At 46.7% G+C, this 24,945-nt stretch overlaps 2 protein-coding genes across 2 annotated transcripts in view; one reads left to right on the top strand and one right to left on the bottom strand.

The window, feature by feature from the left end:
- Window positions 1-15,008, bottom strand: part of LOC119433311 (alpha-crystallin B chain-like) — a 407,637-nt gene extending 392,629 nt beyond the window's left edge. The window contains 1 exon segment of the mRNA XM_049658182.1: window positions 15,000-15,008. The gene's annotated coding sequence lies outside the window, so the exon portion shown is untranslated.
- LOC125941337 (uncharacterized) lies at window positions 797-24,945 on the top strand. Its single transcript, XM_049658376.1, has 4 exons — window positions 797-884; window positions 19,594-19,691; window positions 21,993-22,288; window positions 24,694-24,945. Exons 2-4 carry the CDS (start codon window positions 19,658-19,660, stop codon window positions 24,943-24,945), a joined length of 582 nt encoding a protein of 193 aa, XP_049514333.1. The 5' UTR covers window positions 797-884; window positions 19,594-19,657.

Genomic DNA, 24,945 nt, shown 5'->3' with positions numbered 1-24,945 from the left:
CGTCAGTCACTCCTGCCACCGCCATTTTCCTTGGCTAGCACTTAGCAGGTGAATACATCAATCACCATGTTTGTTTTTTAAAAAGTTCTTTGGTTACTGAAGTTTCCAAATCGACTCATCCTGGGATATTGCATGTTTCACTGGTAACTGCAGATGTCCGGACCACTTGGAACCAGAGAACAATTGGCGATTGTGCACCTACGTGAAGAACTATTCGAAAACTTCTTCAGTGGAGTGCCGAGTATGTATGTATGCTGGGCAAGAACTCATGTTTGAGTTTTATCAGGAGTGCATAAATTTGATCACTTTATTTTTACTAAGCTCTCTTGTTTGGTATCTACAGATCTGCCTCCCTGAGTTTGGAATCATATGAACTGTCCCAACGTTGTCATCAGATGGTCCAGTCGTGGAGTTTGACTACTCCGATGACGGAGCAACGCTGCTGCCACAGACGTTCTTCTGCTGCATCTCAGGTGAACAACTTCAGTTGCATGAATTTCTTTTTGCTAAGGTGCTCGTGTTTTGGATATTAGCATATTCTGCTTAGAGTATACCCTTGCCGCGACGGTTCCAGTCTGGCCGTCGCACGGTCCAAATTGCACGAGGAATACAGCCGTGGAGTGTAGTACTGCTCGGGAATGAAGACGTGTTGTTGGCACCACAATTGTCTTGGAGCGGCTGCTCAGGTGAACATGTAACTACAGTTATAATAAATTGCTTTTACTAAGCTGCTTCCACAAAAAGATGTCCATATCGACTCATCCTGGGATATTGCATGTTTCACTGGCAACTGCAGATGTCCGGACAGCTTGGAACCACAGAACGATTGGCGACTGTGCACCTACGTGAAGAACTATCCGACAACTTCTTGAGTGGTGTGCCGAGTATGTATATTGGGCAAGAACTCATGTTTGGGTTTTAACCAGAGTGCGTAAATTTGATCACTTTATTTTTACTAAGCTCTCTTGTTTCATATCTACAGATCTACTTCCCCAAGCATAAGTACTTAGCATTGCAGGTTTTTTATTAGCCTTGAAATGGCTGTAAACATTAACCAGGCTTGTAGCCAGGAATTTTTTTTTCCTGGGGGGAGGGGGGGGGGGAGAGGGGGCACTTGCTGAAGGCCTTGACTATTGGAGGAAAGCACCTATTTTTCAGCAATTATTGTCGGTAAAGGTCACAACTTCGCCCCCCCCCCCCCCCCCTGGCTACGGGCCTGGTACTAACAACCTATTACAAATGCATACTCCTGCATTGCTGAGACAAACAACTTGACTACATTTGCCCATGTCAAAGCACATTAAGTTACCTTGCAGTAATTTTTAACAAGTGTAATCTTATAAACTTCATTAGGAGCTTGTGGGAAACAAATTGATTGCTTGTCATTCACCTCAGCAGGTAGCATTTTTCAATTTAAGAGGATTATGAAAATGCATGGTGCTGCAGTGTTACCTTCATCGCCAGACGAACGAACGTTGTCAGTGTCCTCTGCCTGTGGCAGCCAACTACGTGCCTTTTCATACGAGGCTGCAAAATAGTTCGCAAGAAAGTCAGAATGAGGAGCAGCAGACTTCTGAGTACATTCCTTGTAGCAAAAACATTAGTCGCTCGAGATGGCAAGCGTACTATTGCATTCAGTATAACCTGCATCGCACAAGTGGGTGGCAAAGCACTCTTCTAAGTTGTACATTGGTTCCACTAGCACCGTGTTCCCAGCTTAAAGGGTGAGTGTGCAGCTGTTCTTGTTTCGTACATAACCCTTTCTTTGTCATGAGAAAAAGATAAGGAATAAACAAAGCACAAGCTTTCGAGTTGAGGGCAGCTATCCTTTTCAGAAGCACGAGTGAGACATTGTTTGCGTGCAAAGTGGCCACCATCTGTCTTTATAATTTTGCGCACTAAACTGGAAGAGAGGGCAAAAGCAGGCATGAAGGGTGATGTTCGAAACAAGAGCAGCTGCACGCTCTCCAAAGTTCGTAAGACAGCGCAATTAGTGCTACTATCCAACCTGGGAGAGCACTTTTCCTCATGTGTTGTGGGTCATATTAGAGTACATTTATTTGAATATCCCTGTGTTGCAGACTTCTCAATTGAATTTATACAAGGAACTTGTTTTCTCGCTCAACTACTTTTAGTTATGGTGTGTGATTCCAATAATTCACACGCACTGCCAATAATTCATACATTCATAAAAAGAAGGTAATACTTACATTCCAGCCTAAGGAGAACTATTTTGTAACGAGTGAAAGATCCATTTGGAGGGTCTGCACACATTGCAGCTCGCAAAATGTTTTTAGGATGTAAATGGCCTGGCCACATACAATGATCACCATCCATCCATCCAGTTGGCACAACAGCGACCGTGTTGTCCACTTCAAAGCGGACTACTGCAAACATTTGTAACGAATTATTATGCCCTGATGCTATGTTTCTGTAAATAATTTCCAGGAGCAGTACAACAAACATAAGAAAATGAGGCCCGCCAAGTTTGCAACTGTAATATAGTGCAAATTAAATATGCACACTGTGTAAAATATAAGATACAATTTAAAATATGTGTTTTGTAAAACACAATTGTAAAAAAAATCAAGAATCGTACTCCCATATTGCAGAACCTTTGTCCGTAGCACATTTTATTAACTAATAAGACAATAAATGTGCACATGTACATCAATAGCGTTAAACATAAATTGAGGAAATTTTGTCCCATGCAATACATATGCTAATCAAAGCACTATTTTGGAAGATGTACCTATGTTATAACAGCCATTGAAACCCTACAAGCACCATGCATGATGCTCATTAACATAGTACAAGTGAAAGTGAAACAAGCGATGAAAAAAACACAAAATGTAACGATAAATAGTTTGCAGGCTTTTCTTTGATAATTCAACATGAAAGCACTGTTCAGCACTATAGAGCGAACAGGGGCAGTTACCAGAAGCTTCTGGGCACAGACTTGCTTCAATAAACCAAGTGCAAGAGCCCTAAGAAAGAATCTTGACATGCAGCAAAAAAATTTACTGCTAAGAAATTCAACAAGGCTTTCAGTTATTTTCATTTCATTGAAGCTTTACAAATCATTTACAACTAAAGTAAGTCATTGTAAGGCAGGCAGTTCAAAAGCATTTGATGCTATTACTAATGGGTAGTGCCTGAATGAACCAAACACAACACAATGTGTGCATTTGGAACTTTGCCATGTGGAAACAGTACGCATTTGGATTGTATTTCACGTAATGACCATGCTGTGAGCTTTGAAAGCCGATAAGCTACCACAACACCCAATTCTGATGACTTCATAGGTTTATCAAAAAGGTTATCCAATGTTTCAAACTTTCTACCTATCAAAACTTCATTTCCACCTTCGTCAAATACAAAGTTTGCAACAAGCACTAGAGTCGGACAGCATGCAACAGTTGTCAGCCACGGTGCTACTGAGCGTGAAGATTGGAAAAACTGCAACACTATGCTCAGGACCCTTGCAAAACGGTAGAAGAGGACCGTCTGCATGAGGCTGCTTTAGCACAACAGCTCTTGTGTGCTGAACTCCCTTTAGGTTGCACAGTTCTCCCTGGGCCATCAGCTCACAAATTCGTCTACACACTTCTTCCAGCGGTCTCTTTCCACTTCGGACCAGTCTTTTCAATCTCTGCAGGAAGCTTTCTCCAGCAAAGGCACTGAAGTTATCCAAGCAGCCATACATTAACACATCATTTGGGAGATGGATTAAACCGTGAACATTATAGCTCATTTGATGATGACCATAGAGCCTGCCGAAATGATTGACAAAATAGCGAAGTAACTGTTGAGCATACCCATTCAAGGACATGCAAAGAGAAGGTGGTGCAAGGATACGGATCGCAGTGTGTAAAATGAGGAAGTGCTCATAATTCTTGCGAGGCAAGACAGCCTTCAAAACAATAGGACCCGCATAAAGAAGGAAACCACGCAATTCAGTTGCCTTCCACCGATCAATGTATTTCAAAGCTCGTAGTGGGCGAACAAACTCTGAACACCAATGGCTTTTCAGATCAAGAAGAGACTTTGAAATTAAGTTAAGACCTGAAGAAGGTAGTCGATAGGGCACATCACCCTTTGTCCAGAGAAGTAGCATCTTTTTCATTACTCCAATGCATATCAGGTGCATGTAATCTAGTGGAAATTTAGAAACGAGTCCGATTGGAAGCTGCTCAAGGACAGTGCTATTCACGTAGTGGTCTGGATGCGTGCGACATGAGAAATCATCATCTGTGCGAAGTGGAGCATCTATACCATTGTACATAACCCTACATTCAATGAACTCTCCCTTTTCTGTACACTTAGTGCAGCTGAAGTATCCAGAGTGGGTTTTTACACCGAGCATGAAGGCACGTGCGGGAGCATCGCAAATAAATGCATTGACCTCTAAACTAAACATGTTGCCCTTTACACGCAACCCATCCTGCAAAAGATCACACAATTCATTGACAAAAGGCGAAAGAAATACATCTGCACAATCTGGCTTAGTGTTGCTGTGGTAGCAGCCTATAACAAACACGCCACTATTTGGGATGTTTTCTGCTTTGGCTAAAATAGGCCGCTTGTGGAGCTCTTTGTCTAAGGCAGACCATCAACAAAAAACATAAGCTTAACACACGATGGAACAGCTGAAATATCATGGGCAGACAAAAGCAGATTGTTCAGACAGGTGCTTATTCCTATATGCACATATTTTCCAGGAGGTACAGTCACAATGTCAAGAGTTCTGGGTGTAGACAATAGTGTTCTTGCATCAGAAGGCATATCTACAAAACTGCAGCAATTATTTGTCTTCAACTTGTTCAAAAGCTGGCTCAAAGCTTTATGTGTCACATTGTTTTGACACGCCCAACGAGCCAAGAAATGTTTGATGTTTTCACCACTGTCATTTTGTTGGTTATCTACACGAATTAAATCACTACAACCAGATTCATCATCACATGTTACAAATGGTGAAGGGACATGCACCGTGCTGATATTTTCACCACTGTCATCATTGTGCTGGTTACCTACACAAACTGGATCACTATAACCAGCTTCATCACGAAATGTTTCGGATGATGAAGAGACATGCACCATGCTGGGCGATGAACAGTCAGCACCACTGTTGCAACATATCGTGCAGACTGGCAAGACATGACCTGGATGCAATACATTCAGTGAGCTAATACGACTTTCTTCTGAAGTAGGCCACTTCGAGCATCCTGGCTGTGGATTAACAGACATGAAGCTCGATGTCTCCCAACTGCACGTTTGCTGATCTGTCTCTCCAGCAAACTGAAGGCTCACAACCTCAAGCTGCTCCTTATCAGCTAGTTCTCTCACACGCCGCCGTTTCTGTCAGCGTGAAATTTCATGAAAATCCTTTTTTTGCCGACCACTCATTTTTCAAATGTCGAACATGTACGATCACTAGGCCAAGTTCCTGTGACGCTCCAGGCTAGTTCCAAAGCCAGGTGTCCTTCAAGAAAAAATACGATATCAAAGAGTATTTCCTGCAACGGTAATAATTCACACCGTAATCTCGTTTTATTTTCATGCCGGTTTGCTTTTTATTTTTGCTTTACAAAGTAGCATATAAGTGTCCATGTAATGGGTCAGATAGACGTGGATATACATTGACAAGCAGTTCCTAGACCGTCGGCTAACATGACCGGGCTGATACATGGCAAAATAATGACAGTGAATGGTATAGTTCGTGTTTATATAATCACAGCACCAGCTTAATTGTCTAGCAGTCTTCGACCATGCGAAACAACGCAGTAACTCAGCCAGTGGCGCACCGACGCGGGGGGGGGGGGGGGGGGGGGGTCGGCTGTTTTAACGCCCACCCCCTACGCGTCCAGCCCCACCAGTCCAACGTGTACCTTCAGTGCTTTGTTCACATTGTCATTACAGTTCAGGAGGTGGCTAAAGGCCCAATTTTCCTGATTAACACAAACATTCTATCACTGTGTTGTATTTGCTCATTCACTGTTAAATTACTTTAAGTAAAACGCTGAAGAAATAAACATCGCCATCATCCTTGGTGTCATCATTATATTATTATCATTATTAGGCATTTTATTTGCTGTTGGATTCCTCTGGCTAAAGCAAGGAAATTGCATATTATGCAAAGTGCTTGCTTGCCCCCCCCCCCCCCCCCCTTTCCCTGGCAGAAAACCTGAAACTACCGACATGCACAAATAATCAATCCACCATCACAAAACTTGCCGTTCGCACAGGCGCGGACGTGCGAAAGACCGCACGTAACGCACACAGGTGCGCAAATTCCGGTTTACGTTGGGTCGCGAACCCAGTGTAAACCAAAATTTGTACACATATGTCCGCGTTTTTTACACATCCGCACATATGCGGGAGGCCGTGAGGAAGCTTTAGCTCTGGGGCTCCCATCTAAATACATGTAAAAGTAGAATTCGTTTTTCTCGACAACCACTGCACCAAATTTGACGAGCTTTGTTGCATTTAAAAGAAAAACTTAAAATCTGGTGACTATTGGTTGCGAAGTTTTTATTTAGGTGGTCAATTTTTTTATTAAATATTGGAAAAAATTGCAAACTTCCATAAAACGAAACTATATCAAGTTTACAACTCTGTAACTCAGCAATGCAAGATGATATCACAATTCTGTGCACTGCATCTCATAGTACATTTAAAGCGGACAAAATTGGTATATTACATGAATCTAAAAAAAAGTTAATATGGAAATGCAGCTTTTGCAGAACCCTTTACACAACGTGTTGAATTCACGTAAGATAGCAATTGGCATTTCAAATTTGTCCGCTTTGAATGATCTAACGGATGCCGTTTACAGAACCACGATAGCTGTTCTTGATGCAGAGCTATTAATTTGTAAACTTCGCACTTCTATTTTTTCTTTTTCTTTTTTACTTTCGAATTTTTGCAAATTCTTTGTTAAAACATTCCGCTCCTAAATCGAAATTCCGCGTCCAACAGTCACTATAATTTAACTTTCTCTCTCAAATGCAACAAATTTTATTAAAATCGGTCCATATATCTATAGGTTATCTCAGAAAAGCGGTCTTGCGTTTTACATGTATTTGAATAGGCCGCATCGGAGTTGGACCCGAGCTCAAGCTTCCTCTTAACCAAGATTGTTATGGTTTTGAAATCTTGCAAAAACTTTCAATAGAGGTATATTTTAAACACTTACCCAACTGAAGCTGCGCTCCAACGCTGATGGATGGACGCACAGCATGCAACAAAGTTTCAATCTCGGAGGTGCATACACGGACACGCGCGCAAAAGCGACCCGTTAGACAAAGTATGGTACAGATAGCGCGCGAAAGCTAGCGTTGGAAGTGGCCAAGCCTCAGTAGCGCACCGACCGTTGCATCTGCTATCAGTGCACATGGTTATCACGCAATGCAAAATTAGCCAGTAAATTTATTTTTAAATATTAAAATTTACGTATTGCACAATAATTGCGCATTTTAAGCGAAATATTGCGGCTTAAACTGTAATGCTAATTAACGTACAAAACTATGGCGCGGCCAAAACATGGAACTGGCCAAGCCACAGTAGCGCATCGACCGTTGCATCTGCATATCAGTAATTATCACGCCATGCGAGATAACCCTGTAAATTTTAAAAATAGGTAAATATACGTATTGCACAATAATTGCACATTTTAAGGAGAAATTTTGAAACTTTAACTGTAATGCCAATTAGCGTACAAAACCATGGTGCAGCCGAAACAATGTGCGTTTACACGACAGATTTAAATTGGCGAATATCAGCACACGCTAGCGAAAGCTTAGTACACACGTCTTGTCATCGTCTGCTCACAGCTGTTAAAGCAAAATGATCTCGTATTTTAACCTTGTATATGAGATTGTATATTGCATTTTGCAGAGCGCTGATATATGACAATGACAAAGATATGTGATCATGTTCCACTGATGTCGATGTCGAAGCAAGTATATCGCAAAATGAAATAACCCGCATATTTTGCTTGTATAACTTCGAGCGAGACCGGTCGAGTTTAATAATGTGTACACATCAAGTACGTCTCTGGCGGGTCTTACAGCAGACGTCTTCAAGGCATTTAATATAATCTGTACACAAGACGTCTAATTTAGAGCTTGACTTAGCACTAGCTGGGTCAAGCCGAGTCAAGAACGCTTGTAGCCGACTTTTGCTTCGTGGGCAGTCCAAATTTTGGCGCAGTGCGACGAGTCTTCAACGTCTCAAACGTACAGCAGTGACGTACGACATCCGAGACGGAATCAACGTGTTCCCTGCCTATAAGGAAATTGTAGACATCTTCTGCAATTCCTTTAAGGAGATGTCCGATTCGGTCTTCCTCCGACATCTGTGAATTCACTATTTTGCATAGCTTCAGGATCTCTTTGATGTTCTTCTTCTTTCTGAAGTTTTACGTGCCAAAACCAGTTCTGATTAGGAGGCACGCCGTAGTGGAGGGCTCCGGATTAATTTTGACCACCTGGGGTTCTTTAACGTGCGCTACAACGCAAGCACACAGGCGTTTTTGCATTTCGCCTCCATCAAAATGTGGCAGCCGAGGCCGGGATTCGATCCCGCGACCTCGTGCTCATGTACGTATTGCACGTTTCTCCAGGAGTCTGAGCTCTTTGAGCTAGGGTTCGCTCCGCGCGTTTCTGTTTGGCGTAGGAGTCTTCAAAACACTTCTTAATTTCTTCCACGAAGCGCTCCCACCAGTAGCGCACCCAGGATCTCTGCCAGGGGGGGGGGGGGGGGGGTTGACAGTTTGCCAATACCATCTAAACAGCACTAATTTCGATTTTTTTCACGGGAAATTTTTGTCAAAAAATGCGCTTTTTGCGAGTGTGCAGATGATTACGCGTCTTACATCTTAGTTGCAGCACTCAAATGCGTAAGGAAAGAAAAGGGGTTAAACAAAAGGGGGGCTTAAGTCGGCCTCAGGGGGGGGGGGGTTACAACCCCCGAATCCCCCCCCCCCCCCCGTCGGTGTGCCACTGGCTCCCACGTTGCCAGGGAGTCTTCGTGATTTTCAAACCACATCAGCGCTGTATCACTCAGAAACAGCACGACATATTCAAGCTGAGTGACTGAGTCCCAACGGTTGTAGCGGCTCACCCGTGCCACTCGTTGACATCTTCGCCCGCTGTTGTATTTAGAACACGGAGGAACGATGCATCCGATGCCTGAACATCTTCTTTATTTCATGCCCCTCCACAACCATCCTCATCTTCTTTCCTATACAACATTTCCCCGGAACGCAGTTTTTTTAACTCGTGCGCTCTTCCGTGGGGGCTGGCCGGTCATTTTGTCCAGCAGTGAAGACGGCTGAGTACTTGATTCACTGCTGGCTTGTGCTGCTATTTCTTGCCGTGACGTAGATGGACAGTCAGCATGTTGTTCACTCGCAGGAAATGCACTACCTTGAAGAGACTCGTCAGGTAGTGGTAGAGTCCATTCTAGAATACCAGGTCGATTGCCTGTGAACTTCTGGGTGTATCGCTTGAAATTTGGAGGCGTTCCACACTCGACCGTCATCCAAAAGAAATGAAGCTGGTCCTCGTTGCTCAATAATCTGCTTCGTTTTCGAAAAGCGCGAAGATATTTTCCCGTGAACTGACGACTTTCTCACACGGACGTAGTCGCCGACGGCAAAGTGTCTTGTCCGGGCTCCGCGACGGCAGTCTCTGTAAAATTTCGCCTGCGCCTGTGCTGGATTTTCGTGAAATGAAGACTCCGGTAATCCAACAATGCTTAAGCGTGTTTGTGGCAGTCGTCCGTGCAGCAAAACGGCGGGTGCAACTCCCGTTGTGGCATGAGGTGTGCAGCGGTAGAACCCCAAATAGTCTGTCACGGCGACACGGATATCACGGCGCTCGTATACTGCCATCTGGACAACAGATTTGAGGACTCTGCTGAACCTTTCTACAAGCCCGTTTGCTTGCGGGTGGTAAACAGAAGAAAAGCAATGGCGTATGCCACGTTCCTGAAGGAATTCTTCAAATTCAGCCGAGCTGAACTGCGGTCCGTGGTCGGAAACTATTTCACTCGGGTAGCCTTCACAAGAAAACACTTGTAGCAGAACGTTCTTGACCGTCGCCGTAGAAACTTGTCTTGAAAAAAAAAAAAGTCTGGCCATTTGCTGTGATAATATATAAGGGTCACTGCATAACGGCATTTGATGGGAGCTTGCTCAAATATCAATGGCAAATATATGGCAAATAATATCAATGGCAATCTTCTCCCAAGGGTTGTCAGGGAAAGCTACTGGCTGCATACGTGCTACGGTTGGCCGTGCTGATTTGTCACATGACTGGCAAACAACACATGTTTTTTAACCAATTGTTCTACGTGGTTATCCATTCGAGGCCACCAGTACAACTCTCGCAAACGGCTTTTCGTACGACTGATGCCCGGATGTGATTCGTGTGCGACTACCATCAAACGACGAGTAAAGATACTTGGAATTACGATCCTGTCACCACGGTAAAGCAAGTCGTGTACAATGGATAGTTCTGCACGTACATGAAAATATGGCATTAGCTCCGCTTCCAGAGATTTCGTATCAGGTCAAGAGGACAAAACAAAGTCCATGACTTTTGCGATTGTACTGTCAGATGCACTCTTCGCTTGTAATTCTGCAATGGTTAACATCGGAGAAAGAAGGCAAACAAACTCATCTTCGGCAACCTCGATCATTGGTTTCTCCTTGCAAAGGCAGTCGAGAGAGCGCATCAGCCACCACATTATCGCTTCCCTTACGGTACTCTACGGTGTAGTTGTAACAAAGAAGTCGCGCTGACCAACGTGAAATTCGCAATGGCCGATGTCCAACACCTTTGGTTGACAGCAAGGTGACAAGAGCACCGTGGTCGGTTCGCAAGATAAAGGGGCGACCCCAAAGGTACACGTGCCAATGTTCACAGGCCCAAACACATGCTAAGGCTTCACGTTCGCCTGCAGAGTACTTCCTCTCTTGTGGGCTCAAGGTACGGGAGGCAAAGGCAACCGTCTGTAGTATTCCCTTGTTATCTTGTTGCAGCACAGCGCCCAGTCCATACCCGGAGGCATCGGTCGTGACGATGGCGGGTAGGTTCGGGTCAAAGAAATGTAGAACCTTGCAAGTTGTCAGCAGTGATTTCAAACGGACGAAACTCTCTTCGGCAGCTGGCGTCCAAGCAAATGGCTCGTTGCCTCGAAGCAATGCCCGTAAAGGTTCCACAACATCCGAAAATGGGGAACGAACTTGGAATAAGATCCCGCCAGACCAAGCAGGGAACGAAGTTCATTGATGTTTGAAGGCGCCGGAGCTTCTTTCATCGCTTGGATAGATGACGCTAGTGGAAAGAGTCCTTTGCCGTTCACAACATGTCCCAGAAACGTTAGTTACATGACGTCGAAAACGTACTTCTAGTTGAGTTTCAGGCCCACTTTAGAAAGTTGTTGCAAAACGATGCGAAGATTTGAAAGATGGTCTTCTCGAAAACGACCATATACGATAATGTCGTCGGTGTAGAAAAGTACACCTTTGCACCCTTTCAGTATGAGATGCATCATCTTTTGAAATGCTGACGGGGCTGAAGCCAAGCCGAAACATACTCTCTTAAAACGAAAAAGCCCGTCGTGCGTGATGAAGGTAGTCAGATCACGACTCTTAGGATCGAGCTCTAGTTGATGGTAGGCAGACGCCAAATCCAGCTTCGAGAATCGCTTAATTGGCACCAGCTAAGCTGTGCAGCAGCTCGTCTGTCTGTGGTAGTGGAAAGCTGTCAACAATTATAGCTTTATTGGGCTCTCGCAGATCAACACACATTCGTATTGAACCATCCTTCTTGCGAACAACCACTATAGGAGAAACCCACTGAGAGGCGTCAACGCTCTCGATTATGTCTTGGGCTTCAAGTTTCTGCAGTTCAGCCGACACTTGTTCACGAAGGGTAAACGGCAGCCGTCGGAGCTTGCTGGCAACGGGTGGAACGGAATCACGAACCTTAACTTTGTGTTTGAATCCTTTGGCAAGTCCGAGCTGTTTGTCAAAGAGGTGTTCATACTCTAAACGTAGCTCAGCTGGCAATGTAGGAGTGCTGGAGGCCAATGCAAGACACTGAAGCGAGTTACTTTCAATATTCATCTGTAGTGCCGCAATGGCGTCTAAGCCCAGTACAGTGGTGCCTTCAGATACAACATACAGAAGAATACAAGCAGTTCTGTCTTGGAACGCAGCTGAAGCGACAAAACATCCTCGAACTCTTATCTTTGACTTGGAGTAGTCGAAAAGCTGCACTGAGGTAGGTTTCAAAGGGTAAGTGCTTGCAAAAAACTGATGATAGAGTTCTTCAGCCAGAATAGTGACAGAAGATCCCGTATCAACTAGAAACGAGATAGGGCGACCTTCCACAGCGACGGAGGAGTAAATGCCATGCTTGTTTCCATTGACAACACAAACTGTTTTTCCGCTACTCTGGGAGCTAGCGTCGTCGTCGTCATCAACTTGTCGAACTTTGGCTGAATATCCAGACGACCTACACATAAAATCTAAGTGGCCAATCTTCTCGCAGCGACGACATCTGCGCTTGCGGGCCTTACATGCAGGACTGTTTGCAATATGATCAGTCACTCCACAACGATAGCAAGCTCGAAGGTTCGTGGTACCTTGTATGGGATGCTCAGGTGCTTTGGCTTTGCACTTATTACAAGTTGTGCGTTCATTTGGTTGTTCAGAAGACCGAGAAGAGCTTTGCGCTGTTTTAACGTGACGAACTGAAGCATCGTCGCAAAATTCCTTAGCATGACTCACGGCTTCTTCGTACTGATTAGCAATTGTTATAGCTCGTGAGAGCGTCAGTGATGAGCCCTCAAAAAGTAACCGCTCACGTAAATGATGATTCGTCGTTTTCGAGACAAACTGATCACGTAGCATCTCATCAGCGAGGCTTCCAAAATTACAGTTGTCCAAAATTACCATTGTCCAGTCACGCTGACGTTGACTGAACGCTTGAAATGATCCGAAAGCAGGGCGATTGCAGAGTCATACGCGTCATTCGTCGACCCGGTGTCACCTGTGCTCGAAGGACTAGTAGCAAGAGCAGAGCCAGACTGCAAGTCCGCTGGCTTCAGTGTAGAGAAGATCCGCTGCCCCTCCATACCAAGACATGTGAGCACGATAACTTTTCGGCGTTCGGCTGGAAGCTCTGAAGCCAAGAAGACACCATGTACGTCTGAAAGGCCTGCTTCCACTGGTCCCATGGGACAGCCGGATGACCAGGCGAAGGCAGGAAAGGCGGTGGCGGTTGCAATTCCGGAATGCTCATTGTGGTGATGCAGCAGAAATCACCAGGACCCTTGCTCTTGCATAGTTTGAAATCTCGTCCCCAATATGTTGTATTTAGAACACAGAGGAACGATGCATCTGATGCCTGAACATCATCATCTTTATTTCATGACCCCCGCAACCATCCTCATCTTCTTTCCTATACAACACCCGCTTTTCCCGAGAACGAGCGTGGTTCCATGTAGTGGTGCAAAGGTCCAACTGGCGTTGACCTTTGAGCTGGTACACGTGGCGCTGGCGTTTGTGCATTTCCGTCCTGAGACATGATGAACGTCGTTGGCGAGAGACTGGTAAGACGGCGGCTCCGGCGAAGTTCTAGATGTTGCGGCTCCGTGGTACGTTGTGTCGTACCCAGCACACTCCACCACTCTGTTACGCCAACAAAAGGCGTTTATTGATAAGCGAAGTAGAGTGAGTCGCGACGGCCTTGATCAGCTGAGGGCCGATCGAGATTGTTGCTTGCTTGCTTGCTTGCCTTTAGATTCAGCTAGCTAGCCGCACGTCGTCGTCTTCCTTCACCCCTCTTGGATGCCCCACATCCTGTTGAGGCGTAAACCCAGAGTGTCACAATATGAAAATCGCTTGGAGCCAGGTCTGGACTGTATGGCGAGTGTTCCAGCAATTCGACTCCCAACTGCTTTATTGTTTCGGCCGTCCGTTTGACAGAATGTGACCGAGCGTTATCTTGCTGCAGGATGACACCTTTTCGCAGTTTTCCGCGACGTTTTGATCAGATTGCAGGTTTTAGCATGTGACGGCAAGCACCGGGACTAAGGCGGGGGGAGGGCTGCAATTCGCTGATCAGCTGCATTTTGTGAATTGAAATAGGTGCCTGTCACAGCTGTCCCCGATTTGTCGTCGGCGCGAAGTCGATCGACGGGGTAGACAAGCCGGTTGGTCGTTCCGTACGCAAGCGAGCACAGTGAAAAGAGTCAGAGTCGGGATTAAAAAAACAAAAACAAAAAAAAACAAGATATTTATCGGCTGACAAATACACACAGATTAATAAAATACAATAATAAAGAAAACACAAGACAGACTAACACACCTGAACTTAATATAACACAATGATGAAGACAAATAAATACGAGCAATGAACAGTAGATATTAAAATGAAACAGTGCGAGGATCAAATACACAAGAATACACTTAACCGTTTTCACTAAAACAAAGTTCAAAAGCAATCAAAGTTCAAAAGAAAACGAATGGTGTCATACGCATGGCCGGGCAGCTGCAGCACGTCCATAAACCGTGAAGTCGGTGCACAAAACTTTCCCGAAGAATGCTGGCGGTCCGATCTTGTCGAGGTGGATGCGAATTGCTGGGCTGCGTTTCCCGGGAGTCTAGATCTGATACTTCCCTCAAGCAGGTTGAGCTAACTTGAGGTGAACTACCTTCGTTGCAGACGCTGGTTTGACGTCTCGTACGTCAACAAGTTCCTCGGAGTTCCGACGTGGCCACGCGGCCCAGGCGATACTGGACGGCACTAGCCCCCCGACGGCTTCTCAGCAGCGCATGGGTTCAGCGTCTAGACTAATCAGCAGGGCCCAAAACCTGCGGTTAAATAGCCTCTCCTTTCCCTAGTTCCCTATGTAGGGAAACTGCCGGTATGCAGAGTTCTCCGAATTAACTCACGGCTCCTCCCAAAAGTCTTGGCCGCGACTCTTTCACCATGGATGAAGCCCGGCAGATTCTCCTCTCTCCCAAGGTCAAGCGCCAAGGTCGAGCCCGGCATACCACGCGGACGTACACGCACACTTCTGGGTCCGTAATCGGCGTGTCGCGTCTCAAATCGAGATGCTTCCCGTGAGGCCACGACGCTTTTGACGCGCGTAATTCGGCGTGTCGCTAATCGAAATTATACGCCGCATAGTGAGTGCACCACGTTTTTGGCGGCTGTTAATTGGCGTCAAAATCCAATCGAACTCTCGAAAATATGCCGCTCCGTGACAGTGCCATAACGTAATAAGTTGAAAATGTAATTAGTGAATATTAGTAATTAGTCAGTTGTGTATTTTGATCCCGTACAAATACTGCCCTCTTTGAGCAATCCCGCTCAAGGATTGGAACTGTATTATTGCCAACGGAAGGGAAGCGCGCTCGTGGACGGCTGTAAATTAGGGGGGGGAGGGGGGGTTGGATGTGTGTGATGAAATCAGCGAATTTGCAGGCGCAAGTTGGACGGGGGGGGGGGGGGGGGATGAGCTAGCGCAAGACAGGGGTGATTGGTGATCGGTGGGAGAGGCCTTCGTTCTGCAGTGGACGTAAAAATAGACTGATGATTGTCTGCCACAGATGATTAAATAAAAGATTTGCAGTAGTCTTCCCAGAAATACCCAGTATATGCTTTCACACGTGTTGTCTGCAGGGGTGGAACACAAGGACTACATGAGAGATGCCGTAGTGGAGGGCACTGGATGATTTGTTACCGCCAACGGTTACGTCCTGCAGCCATGGTAACGACACGCTATTGTTAGTCTACATATTTCTTGAAAGGGCTCTTTGTGAACTTCAAACATTTCTTTTTATATGCACAAATGAGCTCGCAGTCAAAATTTTCAGTTAAAGTATGTCAGTTATAACGGCAATCATAATTTATAGGGTCCTTAAAGAAAATAAGACAATGGGCTCGAAACTGGTCAGTCACCATGTTATGTCGTAACGCTCAGACATCCGTGCACTTGGCCTCTTCTATTTCGAGCGTCTGTTCTTTCTTATCTGCATGTATTGACAGGCACTCTTACAGAAAAACAGGTTCAGTCAATGCCCCTACGCCGCCTATCTCGACCAGCGTGTACTTTCTTACAACAACCCTTTGGAAGAGCGTCCGAGCACTTCACTGTGCAGTCGGAACATCAAACGCTCTTCAAGCGTATCTGTAGTGTTTATATACTTCATATTCTACGGCGGTATACCCTCTTGAATTTGCGATCAGAGCTACGACACGGCATGTGTTGTGCTGCTTATGAACTGCCTCGACGACTACCATCTCCGCCAGCCTTCTAGACAAAGTGTACATCGCAGCTGTATCCGGAGCGCGTCCATTTCTCGTGTGTATATATACGTAAAGTGCATAGTTTGTCGCGCGTATTGAGGTGGCCAGACAGCAATCCAAGAGCCCCATTTATTTTCCTTACGGCCTCTTTTTTTTATTTTTGGCATCTATTTTTGCTGGTGAGTGTTTCGTGCCATACTATACGATACGTCGAGGTGCAATGCAGGTACATGGACGTTTGACGTTCCTAAAAAGCTCTTCGTACACGTCGTGGGGGCTCAGTGACTATATAGCGTTTTGCTGCCGAGCCGAGACGAAATGCGGAAGCGGTCGTGTTCTTACATTAATTTCGATTCACGCCAAAGGAACCCGGCGGTGTGGTCAAAATTATACCGTAGCCCTCCGCAATGAGGCGTGCTTAATAATCCACTGGGAAATTTCCGGACTTAAAACCCACGTAAAAAATAAAATAAAAAAGAATAAACAAAATTACACTCAAAAGGCACCTCGGTCTTTTTTCGCTTATGTTTAGTGTGATAGTGTTTAGTGTGCTGGAGCACCGCGTGCTTCGCGACGGGAATCGAGACAAAGTTATGATTTTTTTTCAGAACGAGCTTCATATATGCACGGCGCACATTGTAAGCTTTTTAAGGCGCTCACTAATTAACATTGCGAAGTTAAGTAGCTAGGCTTGTTGTAATTCTAGAGTGCGCAAAGCATATTTTGCTAGAAACCCTTTGTCTATAGTAAAGCACGTTTCGCAAAGACGAACCCAAATATGTGTCGCGAAATGCACATAGGTGTTCATGCTAACAGTTTTTCGTACTGCATTTCGCAACCGTGCGGGAACGTGTCATGAAACTGCAGTGCGTTTCGCTGCAGATGGGGAGTTCTATAATTTTTCGACACTGCTGGTGAAAGCTACCGAGTCCGTGGCAAAAGGTGCATGCTTTGACTATGGACTCACGTCACACGACTCTGAAAACACAGTATCTCCCTAAAGTAAATAATTTGTCTAAGTAAAATTTTGCTTGTAATAGTGATGATTATCGCGCACATTCTAATGTCCGCTCCGCTATTAGAAGTTTCAGACCATGTCACTGCAGGAACGCGGGCTGTCACAAAATAGCGAGCTCTAAATTACGGAGTTTCCCGACTTAATGAAATGAGAAATTCCAGGGAAAATAAATTCTGCTCGTTAGAAGTCACATGAATGACTAACGCGGGAATCCGTGATTGTAACCGACAGTGGGACGTGTCACCGGGCCGTGTCACCGTGCCATTCACGCGCATAAGACGCGCCATACTCTTCGACATCGAGTGGTCGCGTCCTACGCGGGCTAAATCATTTCTTTCCCTGTTTCTTTCCTTTCTTCTTCGATCATTAATTCCCACTGCTTTCTGTCATGCTTTTTCCACCATTTCTTTTTGGCCCTTTGATCCTTCCTTTTTCTTTTCTTCACCCTTAATTTTTGTCTTCATTGCTTCTTTCACTATCCAGTATTTCCTCACACGAAGTTCTTTCCTGCCTTCCTTATTCCTGGATTCGCTCGCTCCGTTATGTCTTCTTTCACATTTAATTCCCTCAATGCTTTCCGTCTACCTTCATTCGTTCCTCCATTTTTTCGCTATTCATTATTTAACTCTTCCTTCCCTTCTTTTCTTACTCCTAATTCCTTCTCTTCCTTCCCTTCTTTCCTTACTCCTAATTCCTTCCCTTCTATCAGCATTCATTCATTCATTCATTCATTCATTCATTCATTCATTCATGTATTAATTCCTTCCCTTCTTTTACTGGTTATTTCGTTTCTTCCTGTTTCACAGTTCTTTCCCTTGCTTCTTTATTTCAGCCTTCTTTCACTGTTACCCAATTTGTTCCTTTTATTTCTTTGTCATGGTCGTGAAATTCGCTGTCGTATTACAATCTCACCCAGCGATACCTTGTCAGTTTGTTTGTTTGTTGTTTTTCGCTTGGTTTGCCACGCGGCATAACATCATAATGGGGTTAAATATAAGCATGCAGGTCCGTTTCATAGAGATACTGCAACAGCGACTTATAAAATGCGTTGTCCATAATCCATCTATCATAGTCTTCTGCTTGATCACTCATTAATTTCGCGCCTTTCAGAACACTTTCTCGAATTGTCTTTGTCCCGGGACGCGACTTTACAATTGCTAGAAGGTACAGTGGAGACCTCCGCTTAACACGTGTTGTCATGGCAATCGTGGAGCTCCTAGGTGCCCAGGGACATAATCACTTAGGGACTTTTGAGGCATGGTCTCCGCTGAGCGTGGCTCTCTTATCTCCGGGACCGGGCGCAGCGACCTTGCCGAGCGCAGTATCCTACGTGCGAGCGAATATTTTAGGGCGCGTTGAATGTCTGGCGGTGGCTGGCCCACGCCGGCCGCGCTTTATTATTGTAGCGTTTGTTCTAGTGGCGGAAATCCTTGCAGTAGTGAGGGTGTGGCATGACGGCTTTTGATCTCGGTGAACTGTGGTGGTGTAAACAAGCGGATACTGCTCGCGTTTGAACCCCGGTGCTGCGGCGGAAGCCGCAGTGCCGGGCGCCGACGCGAAGCGGCGATCGCTGGGGTGTTGCGGAGCGCAGCGTAGCAACACCCCAAATAAAAAATACAGCTGCTGTCAAGTAGACTGCTCCCTCCCTGATAGTGAGATTATATTTGGATCATCAAAACAGTGATGCGTTTTTTAGGAATATCATCGTTTCTCTCCCGCACCCTGTAAATCCGCTTGTTTACACCACCACTGTTCACCAAGATCAAAAGCCGTCATGCCACACCGCCACTACTGCAAGGATTTCCGTCGCTAGAACAAACACTACAATAATAAAGCGCTGCCAGCGTGGCCCAGACACCGCCCGACATTAAACGCGCCCTAAACGATTCGCTCCCTACGCACGTACGAGCTGCGCTCGGCAAGGTCGCTGCGCGCGGTCCCGGAGAGAAAGAGAGCCACGCTCAGTAACTAGCACCCGCCGCGCCAGACCTGTGCCTCAAAAGTCCCTAAGCGATTATGTCCCTAAGCGCCTAGGAGCTCCACGATTGCCATGACAACACGTGTTAAGCGGAAGTCACGTGTGCCGTAGTGCCACGCCCCCGCTGTATTTTCTAGCAATTGGAAAGTCGCTCCCAGGACACCTCCAAAGTAGATAGTGGGCATCCACCGCGGACAGATAAACTAGGATGTGTTGCGACATTGTCTTCATTCTCAATGCACGTTATTTTTTACACATACATGCAGGCCTTTTCACCGAGAACACTCCTGGCACCTGGTGCGCCATACGCAGCCGTCCACTTATACCACCATGAACTTCATACCCATACTGATGGCTATGTATGGTACGTAACTTTGCCAATGGGAAAAGTACCAGTGCTAACGCAGCGTCGAGTTATCGACTGTATACCGTACATTTAGAGCGCAGCTCTTAGGCGACCGTTTCTGCGTTCAGCGTCGGCGTGACTCGACATTGTACCTCGTAAACGAAAGAACTAGCACAGCGAAAGATGAAAGCGAATACGGAACGCAGCGCAATATGAAAGAAGAGAGCGCGAGGAGGAACGTGGAGGAGGAGGCTACTGTGAAAACATCAGACGGAAAACGGAGGAGAGACGGCATGCGCATGCGCTGAGTTGCCGGCGGCCATGGCATCCCCAGCCGTGTGGGCAATCTCATGTGCTTCCAACGGGGAAGGGGCAGGTTGGCGTGAGATGGCGTGAGACGTCCGCGGTGTCAGCTGCTGAGGTCAGTCCGCGTTACCAGCGTGTGTGACGGGGATCACTGCTCTTGCAAAGGGACGATGGCAAGCGGCTGCGAGTAAGGCTCGATGTGAGGCTCCCTTGGGTGTTGCCGCTGACTCTGGTAGCCCAATTTCCCCGCGACGAAGGGCCGCTGTCATCGTTGGTAGGACCAAAGCGTGCGTAGTGCCGCGCGATGGCTACGATATGGCGCCACAGTAGCGCGCGTCGTCTGTATGGAAACAAAGCGCTGCATGAGCTGAGGTCTGTCCGCGGCGGCTGCTGTGAATCGCGCCCACGCGTCACCCACGCGCTGCCTCTCGCGTTCTCCCTATTAGCGAGGCAGTCGCGCCACTTCGCTCCGTTTGCAATGTGGCGCGCGAGACATTGTCCGCACCAGCTACGATACTCACAGCGTTCTCTTCCTAATATAAATCGTGTGCCCATATAACCGTAACACAAAATATTGATACGCGAAATGAAATCACGCATGCAGCTGCGGACCGCACAAAGCGATGGAACGAAAAATGTTAGGCCTAACGTTAAGAGACAGGAAGAGAGCGGTGTGGATCGGAGAGCAAACGGGGATAGCCGATATTGTAGTTGACATTAAGAGAAAAAAAAAATGGAGTTGGGCAGACCATGTGATGCGTAGGATGGATAACCGGTGGACCATTAGAGTTACAGAGTGGATAGCAAGAGAAGCGAAGTGCAGTCGAGGACGGAAGAAAACTAGGTGGGGTGATGAAGTTATGAAATTTGCAGGCGCAAGTTGGAATCAGCTAGTGCAAGACAGGGGTAATTGGAGATCGCAGGGAGAGGCCTTCGTCCTGCAGTGAACATAAATATAGGCTGATGATGATGATACAGCTGCCCTAAAATTTCGCATTAGGGAGTATCGTAATCATCGGTGAATATTTTTTCTCTGCTGTTTGTAATCGCTGTATGGTCTACGATGGTAGAAATTAAAAGCTTTACATTTTGTAGCCAGTACTCGGTGTTCGGACCACAGGGACGAATTGAGGCAGACGATAACCCTTTTTTGAACCCGTTTTATTGATGCAAAAGCCTGAAATGGCCCAATAAACGAAAAACCGGCGTCTGTCGTCTGTGGCAGCGAAACAGCAGGTAAATTCTTATTGGCTGCGACGCCACGTCACGAGCTGCGCGTCGATGGAGCAGAGCGGGCGAAAAGGGACAGCCTTTTGCATCGATAGCGCGCTAGTTAGTAAGTGAGGGGGCAGGGCATCGCCGCGACATCACGTCGACCTCGCTCTCGGAAGCCTGTGTTATCATCAGATTCCTTAGCCGTGCAAGCTCTGGCCTGTGTTCTGAGTGCGCCTCGATAAGGTCAACTCAAAACGGGCCAAGCTTCTCAGCGCGCTCGATTGCCCGCCAGGAGTTCATAACTCGAAGGACCGCTCAGCGGCGTTCAATTGAACATTAATTCTCTCGCATTCACAACTCATAAGAAATGTTTAGGTGTCCTCGCATTTTTTCTTGTCTTTTTTCCACCTATCCACTATCATACTTCATGTTTTCGCGCGGTTGACCATTTCGATATGTAATTTTGGGCATATATAGTGTCATCCATGTTCGAGCCGATGTGGGCATTGACGCATTGTTCAGCCTAGTATTATCACCTGTAGTTTTGTTTACCTAATCTCCGATGGCAGTCCCCGAAAATGGAACTTTCTTACATCGAACGTCGATAACAGCAAATATGTTCAGTTTGTCTTGGCTATATGCCATTATACTTAAAATAAAAAGAAACATGACACCGTTGGTTCCCGATCAAGCGCGTCTCCTAAACCTTGACCTCCGAGATCGGATCAGGCGGCGCCCCACATCGGAGGCCATGTCTAGGCTCCCTAGAAAGATAATCTCGTGGCTACTACTCTTCAGGATTGAATTCTCCGGAAGGTGACGACTCGGAAGTGCTGGGCCGCAGCAGCCTGCAGAGGGCAGCGTCGTACGACAACGAACTACGATCGAACGTCGTGCTGGACGACGCAGCGTACATGTACGGCGAGCTGAGCAAAGAAGACTTCGGCGACATCGCGCTCTCGGTGAAGCGTACCGAGGAGACGCCTTACTTCGCTTACTCCGCAGCGGCGAGGCAACTGACCTTTCCGGGTCTGCCCGGACAGTTCGACATGTCCGGAAACCTCAAGTACTTCGTGCCCCAGAGCCCGGACAAGGTGAGACCATGGCATCCCGTTTTTACAGTGCGGAATTCGCGGTTCTCGCTTTTCTGGCGCTCCATCATGCAGCGCTGGCTTGAAGCCACGTCATTGAGCTGCTCAAATGTGTAGAAATGGTGCCAGCACAGCCACAAGTCGCATAGGCGCGGCGGCAATAGCGATCAGCTATTGCCGCAGCGCATGCGCATGAGTGCGCGCCGAGGCGTCGCTTTCTTGTTAGGCGAAGGCGCAAAACTCAGCACGGTCGCTTCAATGAAACTTAACTGTAATCATAGTCCCTTAATAGCTTGGAACCAGTACATCGACAGATCGTAGCCGTGAATGAAACGCTTGCTTGAAGGAAAGTATTGTCATTTTCATGCATCGCAAGCTTTGCTAGTTTTCGTGCGTGTTATTCTAAATGCGCGACAAAGTTTTCAAACCCGCTTTTCATTGTAAAATACACTCAGAAAACACAAACGGATGAATGTGTCCCACTGACTCAGCACTGCGCTTATTAATCTCTAACTCGCACGAGCAGAGTGGCGAGGATTGACGGTCCGTTGCACTCAGTACCATAGCTCCTTGGCGAACTGCGACGCATAATAGTATTGGAATCGCGAGCTTTATTTGCAGCAAATGTAGCATCACACACGCTAACACGCACACACGCACGCACACGCACACACGCACGCACGCATGCACGCACGTCCACGCACGCAGGCATGTCCACACACGCACGCATGCACACGCCAGACACACGCACGCACGTCCACACACGCACGCATGCAGGCATGTCCACACACGCACGCATGCACACGCCAGACACACGCACGCATGTACACACACACACACACACACACGTACACACACACGCATGCACATGCCAGGCACGCGCACACACACGCACGCGCACACACACGCACGCACGCACACACAAATATAAAGTACGCGTCCAAACATTCAGCCCACGCTGGCCACATCTGCAGTCTCTCCGGGTTTAACACGGAGAAAGGTGGCCTCTCAGCTGCGGTGGCGCCGCAGCGCGGCGGCTCCATGCGACATATCAAACTCTCCCATAGAGTGACGGCGGAGTTTCGTGACCAGAAAAAATATTGAGGGACTACGCTGCAATGGTGCCGGCCAGCTAAGCCGAGCCAAACTCGCGCTCGATGCACTCTGGTCATGAGGTTTTGGCGTGAGATAGGGCATGTTTGATTCCGACGCTAGCCTCACCAAAGTGCGCCGAATGCCGCCGGTCAAGCTGACTTCGCCAGACGTTAGACTGCAGTGAACTGCAGTGAAATGGAATGTATGGTTTTGGTATGTTAATGTATCCAAGATAGATGCATAGAAACAAATTTATTTATCCTTTTTAATGGAAAGGTAGCTGCGGGTGTGAGGAGGTGCGTGATCCTAGAGTGCTACCATATTCTGTTCCAGCTTCAGTAGCTCTGACCAGGAAAGAAGATTACAGGCGAAAGAATTCGAATTGCCAACCTAATGAGCATACTCTTTAGCTTGCGGGCATGAGTGGTATTGGTGCCCAAAATACGGCACACTTTTTTTTTTCGGCTTTTATTTCTGTCTTTAAATTCGGCGTTATTCCGTGAATATTCTTCCAGATAAACGTTCACAGGTTCCTCCACCCCTCCCCCGTTTTTTTAAAGAATAACTTGGTCGTCGAGCTTATACCGGCATTTTCTTTCCGTTTCATATTCGGTTCAGTAAGTTTGATGACGCTAAAACGTGTTGTATAAACCACACATCACGCTTAGTAATGGTAAACATAAAAAAAAAAATTGAGAAGACCGCTAAGAGCAACGGCAGGCAAAACAAATTGGTTCTAAGGCTACGCTGACGCATTGCCTCGAGCTCAAAAGCGCGGTTTCGATCACGGCCGCGGCGGCCATATTTCTATGTTGGCAAAGACCAACGCTCCTGTACTTAAATTTTTGTAAATGTTGAAGAATCTCAGGTAGGGTTACTACGGCGTGCCTCGTAATCATTTCGTGGTTTTGGCACGTAAAACATCGGACTTCTAAAACCCCGAAAATATGTATGCGTGACGTGGGCCGTATTCTGCGACGATCACTTTCGGCGATATAGTATCGCCTCGGCCGTCAGGCGCGCACTGATTGGCTGCTTGAGCGAAGTCGGATGAGTTGATTGGCTGGTTGAGCACAACGTCACACGAAGGCGATAGTATAGCCGAAGTGATCGTCGCAGAATATATACGTCCCCTGGTTAAGCGTGGCATCCGAGATCGGGCAGCACAAGCATGCGCGACCAATCCTGAATGCTGTATTTATATTAATTCTTTTTGAAAGTCTTCGTTTCACTGAAACCAAACCAAACTAGGCTAAACCTAGCTAGTGCCGTCAAAAAGTTCTCGGACCCACTCGGTTCATTATTACTGCCAGGTGAAGCCCCGGTTCCTGCTGCATTCAAACAAAGCCTCGGATCCCAACAAGCTCCTCTTCGAGACGGGCTTGGATTGGAGGGGATTCGACATGATGGCGTCGCTGGTTGATGCCGGCCAGAAGTTGTACGTCATCGTGCACGGCTTCCTGAGCAGCGCCAAGACGGAGTGGATGCAGGACATGAAGGACGAGATACTGGACAAGGTATACACAAGTACTTCATGGGCGCTTCACTGTACAGTCGAACGCTAA

This window comes from Dermacentor silvarum, chromosome 11 (genome assembly GCF_013339745.2).
Source record: "Dermacentor silvarum isolate Dsil-2018 chromosome 11, BIME_Dsil_1.4, whole genome shotgun sequence".
Taxonomy (NCBI): Eukaryota; Metazoa; Arthropoda; class Arachnida; order Ixodida; family Ixodidae; genus Dermacentor; species Dermacentor silvarum.
This window is presented reverse-complemented; position numbering and strand designations above follow the sequence as displayed.